Source organism: Pelodiscus sinensis, chromosome 11, assembly GCF_052426305.1.
Source record: "Pelodiscus sinensis isolate ZL-2025 chromosome 11, ASM5242630v1, whole genome shotgun sequence".
Classification (NCBI taxonomy): Eukaryota; Metazoa; Chordata; order Testudines; family Trionychidae; genus Pelodiscus; species Pelodiscus sinensis.
This window is the reverse complement of record NC_143062.1, coordinates 16,945,184-16,958,751: the sequence shown is the minus strand read 5'-3', so window position 1 is coordinate 16,958,751 and position 13,568 is coordinate 16,945,184. Positions and strand designations below refer to the sequence as shown.

General features: G+C 55.1%; 1 protein-coding gene across 3 annotated transcripts in view; it reads left to right on the top strand.

The window, feature by feature from the left end:
- The window catches only part of CDC42BPG (CDC42 binding protein kinase gamma), a 67,865-nt gene extending 54,434 nt beyond the window's left edge, over nucleotides 1–13,431 (top strand). For 2 of the 3 annotated variants that reach the window (XM_075939170.2, XM_075939169.2), the window contains exons 25-36: nucleotides 126–265; nucleotides 2,202–2,283; nucleotides 2,700–2,916; nucleotides 3,307–3,369; nucleotides 4,499–5,086; nucleotides 6,747–6,844; nucleotides 7,276–7,360; nucleotides 8,470–8,590; nucleotides 10,059–10,176; nucleotides 10,566–10,680; nucleotides 11,103–11,188; nucleotides 12,311–13,431. In XM_075939170.2, coding sequence (XP_075795285.2) covers nucleotides 126–265; nucleotides 2,202–2,283; nucleotides 2,700–2,916; nucleotides 3,307–3,369; nucleotides 4,499–5,086; nucleotides 6,747–6,844; nucleotides 7,276–7,360; nucleotides 8,470–8,590; nucleotides 10,059–10,176; nucleotides 10,566–10,680; nucleotides 11,103–11,188; nucleotides 12,311–12,376 — 1,779 coding nt within the window. In that variant the 3' untranslated portion in view covers nucleotides 12,377–13,431. Of the gene's footprint in view, nucleotides 1–125; nucleotides 266–2,201; nucleotides 2,284–2,699; nucleotides 2,917–3,306; nucleotides 3,370–4,498; nucleotides 5,087–6,746; nucleotides 6,845–7,275; nucleotides 7,361–8,446; nucleotides 8,591–10,058; nucleotides 10,177–10,565; nucleotides 10,681–11,102; nucleotides 11,189–12,310 lie in introns of those variants that run through there. The other variant, XR_012906514.2, reaches the window with a different exon arrangement.
- Nucleotides 13,432–13,568: the final 137 nt, after the last annotated feature.

The following is a 13,568-nucleotide window of genomic DNA, read 5'->3' as shown; positions in this document are numbered from 1 at the left end:
GGCTGGGTCAAGTCCTGTTGGGTACTATTGCACCTGTGCTGGTGAGCCAACTACTGGCCAAAACTTCCTGTGGCGAATGGGGCTGTAACTCTTGCTGCCGTCTGGCCCCTCCCCTGTCCCTGCAGGTGCCGAAGCCAGCGGGGGTGAAGAAGGGCTGGCAGAGGGCATTCGCCATCGTCAGCGACTTCAAACTCTTCCTGTACGACGTGCCAGAAGGCCGGGGCTCCCAGTGTGGCGTCAGCATCACGCAGGTCGTGGATATGAGGTAGGGGGGGCACAGCGCAGGGAACGGGGACCCAAGAAGAGTCTTTATTGGTCAGACCACTGAGCCCACCTGGCCTTGTAGCCCTCTCTGCCATCACACATCAGCCCCTGGGCCCTTCCAGCCTGGTATCCCCCCTCCTCTGCCCTGCGTCTGACCCCTGAGCCCTGCCAACCTGGTATCCCTGCTCCTCCACCCTTAGACTGACCCCTGGACCCTCCCAGCCTGGTATCCCCCCTCTCCGCTCTGCGTCTGACCCCTGAGCCCTGCCAACCTGGTATCCCTGCTCCTCCGCCCTTAGACTGACCCCTGGACCCTCCCAGCCTGGTATCCCCCCTCTCCGCTCTGCGTCTGACCCCTGAGCCCTCCCAGCCTGGTGTCCCCCTCTCCAACCTACCAACATCCTGCTTGAATTAAGGTCCCCAGATCTGGGCCTCATATTCCCGCAGTGGCCATACCAGTGCCAAATACAGAGGTCTCAGAACCACCCTACGTCGAGGCAAGATTTCCATGTTTCATATAAAGCAGCAACTCTTGAGAGGCACCATGTTGTAAGTGGGGAGAGCGGCATCCTTGCTGAGCTCGCAGGCTCTGTGCCAGGGCTTTGCCAGGTCCAGTGCCACTTGGCGCTCACATAATCTGGCTGAACGGCTGTCCTGGGAGGGTCAGACCAGTTCAGGCTGAAGTTAAAGCTGCGCTACGCTCAGATGCCAGTGAGGGCAGCGTGGCCAGATCATGGGCGATAGCAGTCTCTTCCCCACACTGGGCTACATAGAAATGTCGGGCTGGAAGGGGTCTCGAAAGACCATCCAGGCCAGGCACATGAGCCAAGGCAGGGCCAAGTAAACCCAGACTAGCCCTGACAAGAGTTCGGAGAACCCACTGGTGCTGGCGATCCTGCCATCTCCGTGGTAACCTGCTTAACTAGCCTGGCAGCTTTCCTAGTATCTCACCTAAATCTCCCTTGTTGCAACCAAGCCGCTTGCTCCTCGTCCCACCCACGGTGACATGGAGAACGACTGATCCACCGTCGTCCTCCTGACAACCTTGGATGCATTGAAAGCTGCTGTCAGGTCCCCTCAGCCTTTGTGTGGTCACCCCTCCGGACTCTCCACCTCTCTCTTACAGGCCTCGCCCGTGCTGAGCAGAGGACAGTCACCTCCCGTGTGTGACTATCATGGGGTGGCCGGTTCCTTTAATGGGTGCTGGCCCCTTTTAGGGCTTCTTTAAGGGGAATGAGCCCATCTCAGCCCACCTGTGAGCAATTAGCTGCCTAGGGGCAGAGGGATTGGATTTGAGGGCCAATGCAGGGGGGCGTTGCGCTTTGTAAAAAGCATCAGTGCATGAGACTCGCCCAGCAGGTAACTCGTTCTCAGTAACTGGGCCTCAGTGCGCGGCTGCACCCTCAGGGTGCCCAGGGCTGTGAACCCACAGGGTGTGAGGATGGTGCCCTGCCACATGCAAGATCATCTACAGCGCACCCTTGTGACAGCAGCATGGACATGTCCTGCGCCCCCAGCACCAGTCTAAGCAGCAGTGCAGGAGGTGGGGTGCTGCTTAGGGTGACTAAAGACAGGCCTGAACCTAGGGGCAATACTTGGGTGGATGCTCTCTCCCCCACAGCTGGCTGCTCACCCAAGCTGTGCTGCCACTTCTGTGCTGCTCGTTGTAGTAGTGTAGTGTCCGGCTGCCTGCCCCCTCCTAGAGCTTTTCCCCACTGCAGGGGAAGGGCTCCGGCAGCTGGGAAGCAGCAGGGAAAGGCTCTGGCATTTCCCCCTCTCCTCCCAGTGTAAGAGCCTTTCACTGACCCGTGGAGCCCCTGCTGTGGCTCTGCAGAGCGGCCCTTATTGACTAATCGTCTAGTCGATACAAATTGTATTAGCCAGATAACCGCCATTTAACATCCTTAGTGCCCATGGCTCTTGTCTTCTCTTTAAAGGGATGAACAGTTCTCAGTGACGTCGGTTCTGGCCTCGGACGTCATCCACGCCAGCAACAAGGATGTGCCCTGCATTTTCCGGGTGGGTAGTGGCGTGGGGTGCTGCCGGGCCAGCTCCGCAGCTGCAGTCCTGTCACTCCAGCACGGGTCAGGGTGTGATCCTGGCAACTTCCATCCCAGCCCTCTCGCCTTATCGCAAGGGGCAAGTGCTACTGGGCTACACCACGGGGACCGAGCTGGAGTCACTCCACTCCTGCCAATGGGCTCGCTGCGTTTACACCAGGAGCAACGGACATCAGACTCCGGCCCTGACCTCACTGCAGTCAGGGCTTGATCCCAGATTGACCCCAGTGGAGCTGAGTTCAGAATCCGGCCCTGTCCCCATTGCGGTGAGGGGGTGACTCTGCATTGACCCCAGGGGAGCTGAGATCCAAGTCCAGCCCTAAACATCTCCATCTTTTAGAGCAACACTAAGCTGCCCTCCCCTGCTCCCCTTAGATCACATCCTCCCAGCTGGCCGTGCCCCCCACCACCAGCTCCCTGCTGCTCCTTGCAGACAGTGAGGCCGAGATGAAGCAGTGGGTGCAGGTGCTGATGGAGCTGCACCGGATCCTACAGGAGAACCAGCACCACGACCGCTCTGTCTATATCCTCAAGGAGGCCTATGACAATGGCCTGCCGCTCATACCACAGGCCCTCTCCGCTGCTGTCATTGGTGAGGTGACATCGGGGGCGAGGATGAGTCACCAGGGAGGACAGTGGAATCTGCTGGCTGAGGGGTGGAATGGGAAGCCAGGATTCCTGGGCCCTGGGAGAAGAAGTGGGGGCTAGTAGTTAGAGCAAGGAGGGAGGGGTCAGGACTCCTGGATTCTGTTTCCTGCTCGTTCACGGACACCTATAACTTCAGGCAAGTCCTTGTGCCACCCTTTGCCCTGTTTCCCTGTTTGGAAAATGAGGAATAATAAAATCCCCAGCTTCCAAGGGGATGTCGTGACTCGAGCAGCATCTGAGAGCAGTTGGGGCCTATCGGGAGGAGCCAGTCGGCCTGTGCAGCCCAGCCTTTCTCAAGGCCCCTGCCTGACTCTCACACTTGCCCTGCTTGCAGACCGGGAGCGGATCGCACTGGGAACCGAGGAGGGGCTGTTTGTGATTCACCTGCTCACCAACGGTAAGAGTGATCCCGGGGGTGCGTTCGCAGGCCTATGGGAGGGGTTTTGCATTGACACACCTGCAGCTGGGCTGGTCCAAGGGCCAGCACAGGGAAGAGATGGCTAGCCACACCTGGCACTAGTCAAGGCTCTGGATCTGGTGTAAATCTAGAGTTGCCCCCAGAGAAATCTTTGAGGCAGACTTTGGGGTTCAGTGATGTGTCTTGTTACATAGAAACGGCTAGTAAATCTGGTGTAGCTGCACTTAGGTCAGTGGACTTAGGAGCACATTGATATTCGTTACAAACTGGAATAAGTCCACAAAGTCATTTTGATACATAGATAATCTGCTATGAACAGGGGTGCAGCTGGGTAAGTCAGATTTTGTTAAACCTGGTGTGAATCTGGAGTAACTTCATTACATAAATTGGGTTTAGAGACCATGTTCTGCGTTCAGTGACCTGTGGAGAAGCTTCCTTTGAGGTCATTAGAACTGTCTGGTTTTTGCTACATATTGGTATAAATCAGGAGTGAGTCCATGGACTTCACTGGGCTCCTGATTGCATTCTGACCATGGTTACATGCTCTCTCAAGTAGCTGCAGTCAAGTTGTTGAGCCAGAGTCCAGCCTTGGTCATAAACCCGGTGTAAATCTGGAGTAGCTGCACCGAAGTATTCTGATTTACTCAAGATTTACTCCAGTGAGCAATCCATTCTAGGTAATTAAGCCAGTTGCTGATCTCCTTTAATGCTGCTGCAACACAAGATGAATTCCACTGAAATCAATTATACTCTGACTTTATTTTGGAGCATCGGGTCACCCCCAATGTTACGCATAAATTCGATGTAATCTCCACCGAGCCAAGTTCCGATGGAAGTTACAAATCACTGTAAAGGCAGAGCAGCTCATGGAGTTAATCAGAGTCGCTCCAAGTTGACACCTGGGTGTAATTCTGCCAAGCCAGAGGTTGATCCTGTTTACACACCAATGTGATTTCTTACAATATTCCAGAATTAATTAGGGATCACTCCAAATTTACACCGGTAAAGAAAAGCATCTCCCTTCCAGTGCAGCCTCCCTGGCCCTGTAGCAATGCTGCCCCTTGTGATTGCACCTCTCTGACTCATCCTTGTCCGTCTCTCTTTGCAGAGGTGTTCCAGGTGGGCGACTGCCGGCGGGTCCAACTGCTCCTGGTCTCTCCCCAGGCCCAGGTCCTCTCGGTGCTGTGTGGTAGGAACCACAGCGTGCGCCTCTTCTCCTGGCTCGAGCTGGAGACACCAGAGTCCCTGGGAACCAAGATCGCTGAGACCAAGAACTGCCAGGCCATGGTGTCGGGGCTGATCTGCCGGGGCACTACCTCTGTGCTGTGCGTGGCCTCCAAGCGCCAGGTGCTGTGCTACCAGCTCACCCCCTCCCGGCCCTACTCCCAGCGCATCAAGGAGATCCAGGCCCAGGGCTACGTGCAGTGCTTGGACATCATGGGTGACCGGCTCTGCGTGGGCTACCCTGCAGGCTTCTCCCTCTATCCCCTGCTGAACGAGGGGGCGCCCGTCCACCTGCCCCACCCTGAGGACCCCCGTGGAGCCGCCGTGGCACAGATGGAAGCCCTGCGGGCCGTGGAGGTCAGCCTGAGTGAGCTGATCCTGTGCTTCAGTGGGCTGGGGCTCTACGTGGATGGGCAAGGCCGGAGGACGCGGCAGCAGGAGCTAATGTGGCCAGCAACCCCCCTGAGCTGCTGTGAGTGGTGCCCCCTTTGGGTCTGGGGTCACCGGAGGTTGGGGGCAGGCAAGGCCGATGAGGCAGCTCCTGCTTGCAGAGATGCTGCGTGCAGGGAGAAGAGGAGAGCACTATTCTCTCCAGCAGGGGGCAGCCCCATAACCAGAATCTGCTGTCCCAGATCACACCCCAGGCCCATCTGGCCTGGTAGCCTCAGGGTACGTCTAGACCAGTGGTCCCCACCTTTTCAGGTTGGCGGGCGCCAGGGGGCGTAGCCGTTCGCCCGCCGGGCGCCAGGGGGCGGGGACACTTGCACGCCCGGGGGCGGCGCCCCCCAGCCGCATGCCCGGGTGCGGGGTCCCCCCCATAGCCACGCGCCCGGGGAAGGCGCCCCCCCGTAAGCGCCACGCGCCCGGGGCCGGCGCTCCCCTCGTAAGCACCGCGGGGCCAAGGCCAGGGCACGCGCGGCGCCCCCGGGGGGGGGGGGCAAGGTCGGCGCCGGAACCGGCAAGGGCACGCGCGGCGCCCCTGGGGGCGGGACCAGCCATGCGCCCGGGGCTGGCACCTGCCAGCCCAGATTGCTCCGCGGGCGCATGTAAAGAGCCCGGCGGGCGCCATGGCGCCCGCGGGCACCGGGTTGGGGACCACGGGTCTAGACTACCACGTTTTGTCGACGGAAGTTTTGTCGACAGATACTGTCGACAAAAGTTCCGTCGACAAAGAGCATCCAGACACATTGAGTTCTGTCGACAAAGCAAGCTGCTTTGTCGACAGAACTCCGTAGTCTGGATGCAACGTTACAGGCAATAACACCTTCTGTCAACAGAGTTCTGTCGACAGAAGGGGTTATGCCTCGTAAAATGAGGTTTACCAGCGTCGACAAAACTGCTGAGTTCTGTCGACGTTATGTCGACAGAACTCAGCAGTAGTGTAGACGCTGGTATAGTTTTGTCGACAAAACTAGGTAGTCTAGACACACCCTCAGTCTCCACTTGCCTGCCACCCCTGGGCCTGTCTAGCAGGTATCACTCCACACCCACTGGCTCACACTCTGGGCCCGTCTACCCCAGTATCCACACCCACACCCACTGGCTCACGCCCTGGGCCCATCTACCCCGGTATCACCGCACACCCACTGGCTCACACTCTGGGCCCATCTACCCCGGTATCACCCCACACCCACTGGCTCATGCCCTGGGTCCATCTAGCCTAGTGACTCATCTCTGCCAGGCCAGTCAGATGCTTCAAAAGAAGCTTCCAGAAATGCCATTGTGGGCACCAAGGACCACAGACTCATCTCCCTGCCGCCCTTTGGCATAGCAGGCAGTAGACAGCCTGAGCTATGGGAGGATGTATCCTGCCTATAAACATTGCGTCTCTTCAGCTAGAGCCCTGCCTACCATACTCCTCCACACAGACACTTACCTACTTCAGTCACTTGGGGCTGAGGATCCTCTTGTGGCAATGAGTTCCACAGGTTAACATGTCGTCTCATTTTTAAATGAACTGCCATGTATGTGTCTTCTGCTGTCCCCTTGTACAGTGCGAGCCAAGATTGGAGTAAAACGTCAGAGGTATTTAACAAGCCATTTTCATGCCAGCCAGTCCCGCCATGAAACGGACAGCACTATTAGCTGGGATTTGCATGAGTTTAAAATGCCTTTGGTCTCTCTACTCCTAGGCTACAGCGCCCCCTACCTGAGCGTGTTCAGCGAGAACGCCCTGGATGTGTTTGATGTGCGGAAGGCTGAATGGATACAGACGCTCCCTCTGAAGAAGGTGAGGCTTTTAGGGGAAAGAAGGAAGCCCCGTGTCCCAGGATTTAGCCAGGTCTGGAATGACTGTGGAACAGCTTGGCTGATAAAGTGCAGCAGAACTTTTCTTGGATCATTCTTAATTTAATGGGGCTGGGAGCCAGGACTCCTGGGTTCCATTCACAGCTCTGAGAGGGGAGCAGTTTCTCATGGTTAGAGCAGAGAGGGCTGAGGTCAGGGCTCCTAGATGATATTGCCAGCGGTGGGAGAGGAATGGGTCTAGTGACTGGAAAAGAGTCGTGCTGGGAACCTGGACTCCTGGGTTCTCTTTTCAGCTCTGCCATTACCTCTCTACACCTCAGCGTAGTGGGATCCAATGACCTGCCTTCTGGGGGGCTGCCGAGTGGCTCTTTGGGACCAGCAGTGCTCGGGAATGACTCCTGTTCCTTTGCTCAGGTGCGGTCCCTGAACTCTGAGGGCTCCCTCTGCACCTACGGCAGTGAGAAGGTGCGCCTGACCTACCTCAAGAACAAGTCTGCAGGTAAGCCCCGCCCCCGCCCCGCCCCCCAGGCCGTGCAGTCAGAATGCTGGCGGGCTCAGCTGGCAATGCCCCAGGGCAGCTGGACACGGACCTCCCTCATTTACACTGACCTCAGTGTGGAGTAGAGTTTGTTCGTCTCTAGGGTGCTACAGGACCACTCACTTTTTAAGATGTTTTTTTAATCCGTGGAGTTCTGTGGATTGGTAGCCGTGTACCAGCAACAGGCACTAGCTGCTCTCAGAGGTGGGATACAGCTAGGAGCTCACCAGTCGGTTCTGGTTCCAGCCATGTGCCTGGGCTGAGAATCATGCTGCCATCTGGAGCCCCCGCAGCAAGTACTAGTGCCATTATGAAGCAGTGGCGCCTAGGGTCCCATTGTGGCATGTACATTATTAAAAGTACTCCCTTTTAATAGGCCCTACAGGAGTGTGCCCTAAACTTTTTAAGTCATGACCCGCCTGAGGCTGAGGCAAGAGCTGATCTTGGGAGCTCAGGTGTGGGCCTCATTTAGGAGCCAAGCCTGGGTTCCGGGACTGGAGCTTCAGCTTGAGGTGGGACCACAGCATGGAGCAAAGTCAAGGCCAGGCTAGGGTTGGGAGCTGGGGACCAAAGCTGGTGGAGTGGGACTGGAATGGGGCTAGGGGCAGAATGGGGCTGGGTGGCACTCCCTCATCACCACTCTGGGAGGGGCTGGCCAGACCCACTGCATACCCCTCCATAGTGGGGCACATCCCCCCATTAAAGGCCCCTAAGGGAGATGAGGGCCCCATTATGTGCTGTCCATTATTTGTAGCCTTGTGGTAGCATGCAGTGGTCCCATTAGTGCCATTACTGCAGCGCCTGACGGAGATGTTGAGTGCTGCACTGTGAGAGTCAGTCCCTGCCTGGAAGGCCTGAACAGACACAGCTCGGAGGGGAAACAGAGGCACAGAGAGCGAGCGCAAGGCGCTTTCCCGAGGTTAATGGCAGAGTCTGGAATAGAACGTGGGCGTTCTGACTCCGGCTCCCGTACCCAACCCACTAGTCCAGGAGACACTGACATCTAGTGGCTGAATGGCGTCACTACAAGCATATCCATCTTCGTAGTCTCACTTCACCCTCTGCTCCAGACCAGGACGAGTTCAATGTTCCAGAGACCACAGACAACACCCGCCGGCAGCTGATGAGGACTAAGAACAAGCGGAAATTCTCTTTCCGTATATCAGCAGAGGAGAGGCAGCAGCAGAGGAGGTGAGGTCAAGACTGGGGGGAGGTGTGTATCCTGAACTCCCCTCCTGTCTTCCCCCAGAAGCCTGTTGGGCAATAGAGGCTGGTCATGCCCTCCTAACTAGCTTGGCACACATGCTATCTGTAGCCATGAGAGTACTGTACATGTCCCAGTGGTGCCCATACCCCTCCCCCAAAAGGGTCCCATCGTGCTGTGCGTGGTGTTAACCTCCAGGCCTAAAATTCGGGCAGGAGTCCCATCTTGCTGGGCATGATGTGGCCAATCCATGCCTCAAAGAGCTCACAGGCAAGCAGATAAGAGGATAGGTCTTATGATGTTACAAGTGGGAAAGTGAGAAATGGGAAGGGAGAAAGTGACTTGGGCAAGGTCACACATAGAGCCTGTGGCAGAGCCAGGAACTGAGCCTTGGGCTTTTGCTCCCATGCTAGCACCCTAAATCCAATGGAAAAGCTAGCTGGGTAGGGGGAGTGACTGCCCCACTGCCCACCTTGCCCCCCAGACGCCATCATGTAGGTGTGGTGCGCCGAGCACAGTACACAGTGACAAACAAAGGGGTGCACCATGAATGTTCTCACAGCTGGAGTGAGCCTGCCCCCCTACTCCTCCATGGCAACAAATCCTGTCCAGTCAGGCGAGGCCCAGGCCATGCTGGGGGCTGTGTTCTGGGCCACGGGATCATAGGCATGGCCTGGTCCAATGCCACTTGCTCACAGTTTTCCCAGCCACCCGTCACACTAAACCTGGGTGGTGCAGTGACCCTGTGCGCTGCGGCACAATGTTAGGGTGGGGACCCCATGCTGCTGCTGCTGCCTGGCGCATGCTGGACAGATTCACTCCCCAGTGCCCCACTCCTGATCAAATGCCCCTCTCACCTCTGCAAAACCTGCCTCCACCCACTGCTTACATTGCTGTTGCGCCTTGAATCCAGGTGTTGCTATGCACAGGTTTGTCTGTGAGCAGTTCATGCATGTCTCCGGAGCTGTGTGTGTCTGTGAGCTGTTCATGCATGTCTCCGGAGCTGTGTGCATGTGTGTGTCTGTGAGATAGCCCCGGAGACTGCATGAACTGCTGTGTGCATGTGTGTGTCTGTGAGCAGTACATGCATGTCTCCGGAGCTGTGTGCATGTGTGTGTCTGTGAGACAGCCCCGGAGACTGCATGAACTGCTGTGTGTATGTGTGTGTCTGTGAGCAGTACATGCATGTCTCCGGAGCTGTATGTGTGTGTCTGTGAGCTGTTCATGCATGTCTCCGGGGCTGTCTGTGTGCATGTGTGTGTCTTTGAGCTGTTCATGCATGTCTCCGGAGCTGTCTGTGTGCATGTGTGTACATGCGTGTCCCCTTGTAGGGGTGCCCCTGTGTGTCATTGTGTCTGTACACAAATGGCTGTAAGCAGGTCCCTTCTTGTAACTGCGTGTGCCCAGTCAGGGAACTTGCCAGCTATTATCTGCTCCTCGCCGTTCTCCCTGCAGGGAGATGATGCGAGACCCCAGCGTGAGGTCGAAGCTCATTTCTGGCCCAACCAACTTCAACCACCTGGTGCACGTGGGGCCGGGCGATGGGCAACACCGGCTGCAGGACCTGCCCATGGTGAGCACAAAGGAGGAGGTGGGGCTACAGCCAGCTCTGGAGGTGCAGGGAGGGCTGGATCTTCGGCCAAGGTGATGTTTAGTCATGAGAGACCCTACAGTAACAAGCCAGCGTGAGTGAGGGGAGCAACTCTACACTAATTAGCTGTTGCAGTGAGCCTTTGGTGAACCTAGAGTAACAGACTGTCTCTGGTGGGCCCTCAGTGACCGGAGAACCATTCTTTGCTTGGAGGTGTAACCTCTATAGAAGGCTCATCTCTGAACAACCAGTGGGAGAGGTGAGGGGGTTACTTGCCAGGCACCTCCCCCCATGCTCTCCTGCTTAGGTCCCCCCCACCTCAGGTCTTCCCCTTTATGTGCATCCAGCCCCATGCTATTTGCATCTCACAGGCCCAGGAGGAGAAGAGACGGGAGTCCCAGGCCAAGCTGCATCGGCGCAGCTTCACCGAGACCCGGCGCCCCTCGTCCTCCAGCAGCGACACCGCCCTGGGGGACTCTGCATCCGGTAACAGGCTCCCACGACTGGAAGGGGAATGAATCAGGGAGGGAGATGCCCTTCAGGTCCTGTCTGGCCCAGTATGGAATTACTTCCCCCAGGGACAGCCAGTCCTGTGAGACCAGCTGTGCTGTTCTGCTTTAACCACTGGGAATCGCTGCCTCTCCATATACCCCCAAGTCCCCTGAGGCCTCATGCAGGGACCTAGAACCACAATGGTACTCTGAGGCCTTTAGAACAGGACAAGAATTCCAAGTGGGAGGGGGAATGGGGTCTAGAGCAGGGCAGAGGGCTAGGAGTCACAGCTCCTGGGTTCTTTCCCTGGCTGTGCTTAGGACTGAGGAGCCAGACTGGTGGGGGGTCACAGATTCCCTGTGCAGGAGGTGGGAGGGTTTGCACCTGGCAGTGACTATGACTCTGTCTCCTTGCAGCAAAGCGTAAATCCGGCAGCTCCTTCTCTGATGACTCCTTCACCTCCCCACAGGGCCTGTTCATAGGCACTGACATGCTGACAGAGGTAAGAGGCCCCAAGCAATCAGACCCAGCCGACGAGGGACAGGCCTCCTTTGCCAATACGCTCAGCACCACCCCTCAGAGTTGAGAGGCTGCCACCTTGTGGAGCTTAGCCCAGTTCTCCAATTGATCAAAGTTGTTCTGAATTCTTATCCAGTCCTCCAGCATGCTCACAACCCCAGTGTGCATTGTCCACAAGTTTTATAAGCAACCTCTCTTGTCCATTATTTTCATTAATGACTTGGCTGGAGAATAGTACCAGACCCCAAACAGGCTGGAGAATAGTACCAGACCCCAAACAGGGAGATGGCCCCTCTCCATTGCAGCCCCTTAGTTTAACAGTGAACTGCAGCAAACTACTTTTTGGAGTACAGTTTTTCATCCACTTTTGTCCCCCTCCCCATAATAGTTCTATCAAGACCCCATTTCCCCTAGTTTGCTGTAGAGAATGCCATGTGGGACTAAGTCAAATGCACTAAAATCAAGAAACATCCCATCTTCTGCTTCCCCCAAGCCACTCGGCTGGTTGTCCTGACAGAAGAAATTATGTTGGTTTCCCAAGGTCTGCTTTTGACAAATCATCTTGACTATTCCTTAATCTTTAAGGTGCTTACAAATTATTTAATAATTTTGTTCTAATATCTTGCCTAGTAACAAAGTTAGCCAGATACTTTGTAACTCCCTGGGTCTTCTTGGTTCCCCTTTTTCAAAGCAGGGACTTTGTGTGCCTTTCTCCACTTATCTATGAACTCCCCTCCCTCCCCAGAGTTCTGAAAAATAATTGCTAACAGTTTCATGATTGCTTTAGCTTAGTTCCTTACATAGCCGAGAGTAAATTGTAAATTTCATCAGGCCTTGCAGATTTGACGACATCAAACTTAGCTACCTATTCTTTAATCTGCTCTCACCCTCTTTTGGCCTGTGTTCCCTCATCGCTGCTAATATGTGTCGTGTTGAGCATCACCATTAACATTTTTAATGGGGAAGCAAATAATACTGTTAATAATGTGGATGTTGTCTGGGAGCCCTGATTTTGGTTGGGGACCCTAGGTATTAGTCATCACCCACCTGGTAATTATAACAACCTGGCCTGCTGCTCTGACTCCTTGCTTTTCTCTCCTTGCAGATCTCCGATCAGACCTGCAGCCTCCAGCTCTCCATCAGTTCCAGCCAGGGCAGTTCCAGTTCTTAAGGTGTCAGCCCTAGGACCAATGCTGCAAACCAGACCCTCTTGCACATTTATAATCTGTGTTAGCCAGCGATGCCACGAAAGTTGCTGTCGCCACTGCCGTCTATGAAATATTCCCCATGCTGAGGCTGTGCTCAGGGCCTGAGGAATTTGTCCATCCTATATTCTGAAATTCAGAAATGATGGTACCAAAATATTTCCACCCTATTTCCCCTACCTCCCTGCCCCCTTCATTGCCTAAAAAATCTTTGCCGTGGGACACAGCCCTTGCACCCTTGTAGCAAGAGGAAGCTACAATCTGCTAATGAAGCATATGGGTGAAGAAGAAGAAAGCTCCCACACACGCAGGCATGCTGTCCCAGGGAGCACAGCAGCTTCTTCCTTGGCTCTGGATACCCCAGGGGGATGATGCAACAAGTGGAAAGGGAGCAGGTGAATCTGCCTTCTAACCTACCTGGGCAGTGGGAGCTGCATGGCCTGAAGATTCCACTGCTGCCTGCCCTGGGTGCTACTTCACTGTACCTGGAACCCATAGAGTGGAAAGCATCAAGGATTGTGGTGCGGGCCTTGCTTCTCCCAGCAATTCCCAAATCCTGGCAGCCATCTGAATTGGGGCTGGATTAGGCCCTTTTTTTACTGCTGTGTCACATAAATGAGTCCAGATGGGCCAGATTCTGATCTCGGTTATCACCTGTATCGCTCCATTGGAGTAAATCTGGTTTCACAGGAATTGGATTGTCATCTGCCACTGCGTATTCAGGTTCTTGTCGAACCACTCAGGGATTGGGTTGCTTTGCTGAGTCGTCATGACATTGTTTAATCCTGGTTGTATTTCCTTAAGTGTTTTTTTAAATGTTCACAGTTCTGCAAGAACAAAGAGATGCCGAAACCAAAGATTATCTATTTCCATTCAAAGGAAGGGGAAAGAACCCTTCCAGGAATGCTAATTCTGGGGGACACTAATTTAAAGGTACAGGGTGAATCAAAGACCAGATATATTTAGGAAGCAAATGTGTAAATAATTGGACAATTGCACCATTAAATGCTGTGCAAAGGTTTGCAGTCTGTTCTGGTCTATACAGCAAGGGAGGATGTGCTGAAAGAGGGACTGATACCTGTTGATATAAGGATCATGGCTTGTGGATGCAAATAAGGCTTTGTGTGTGTGTGATAAATAGGCAATAAAGCTCAGGTA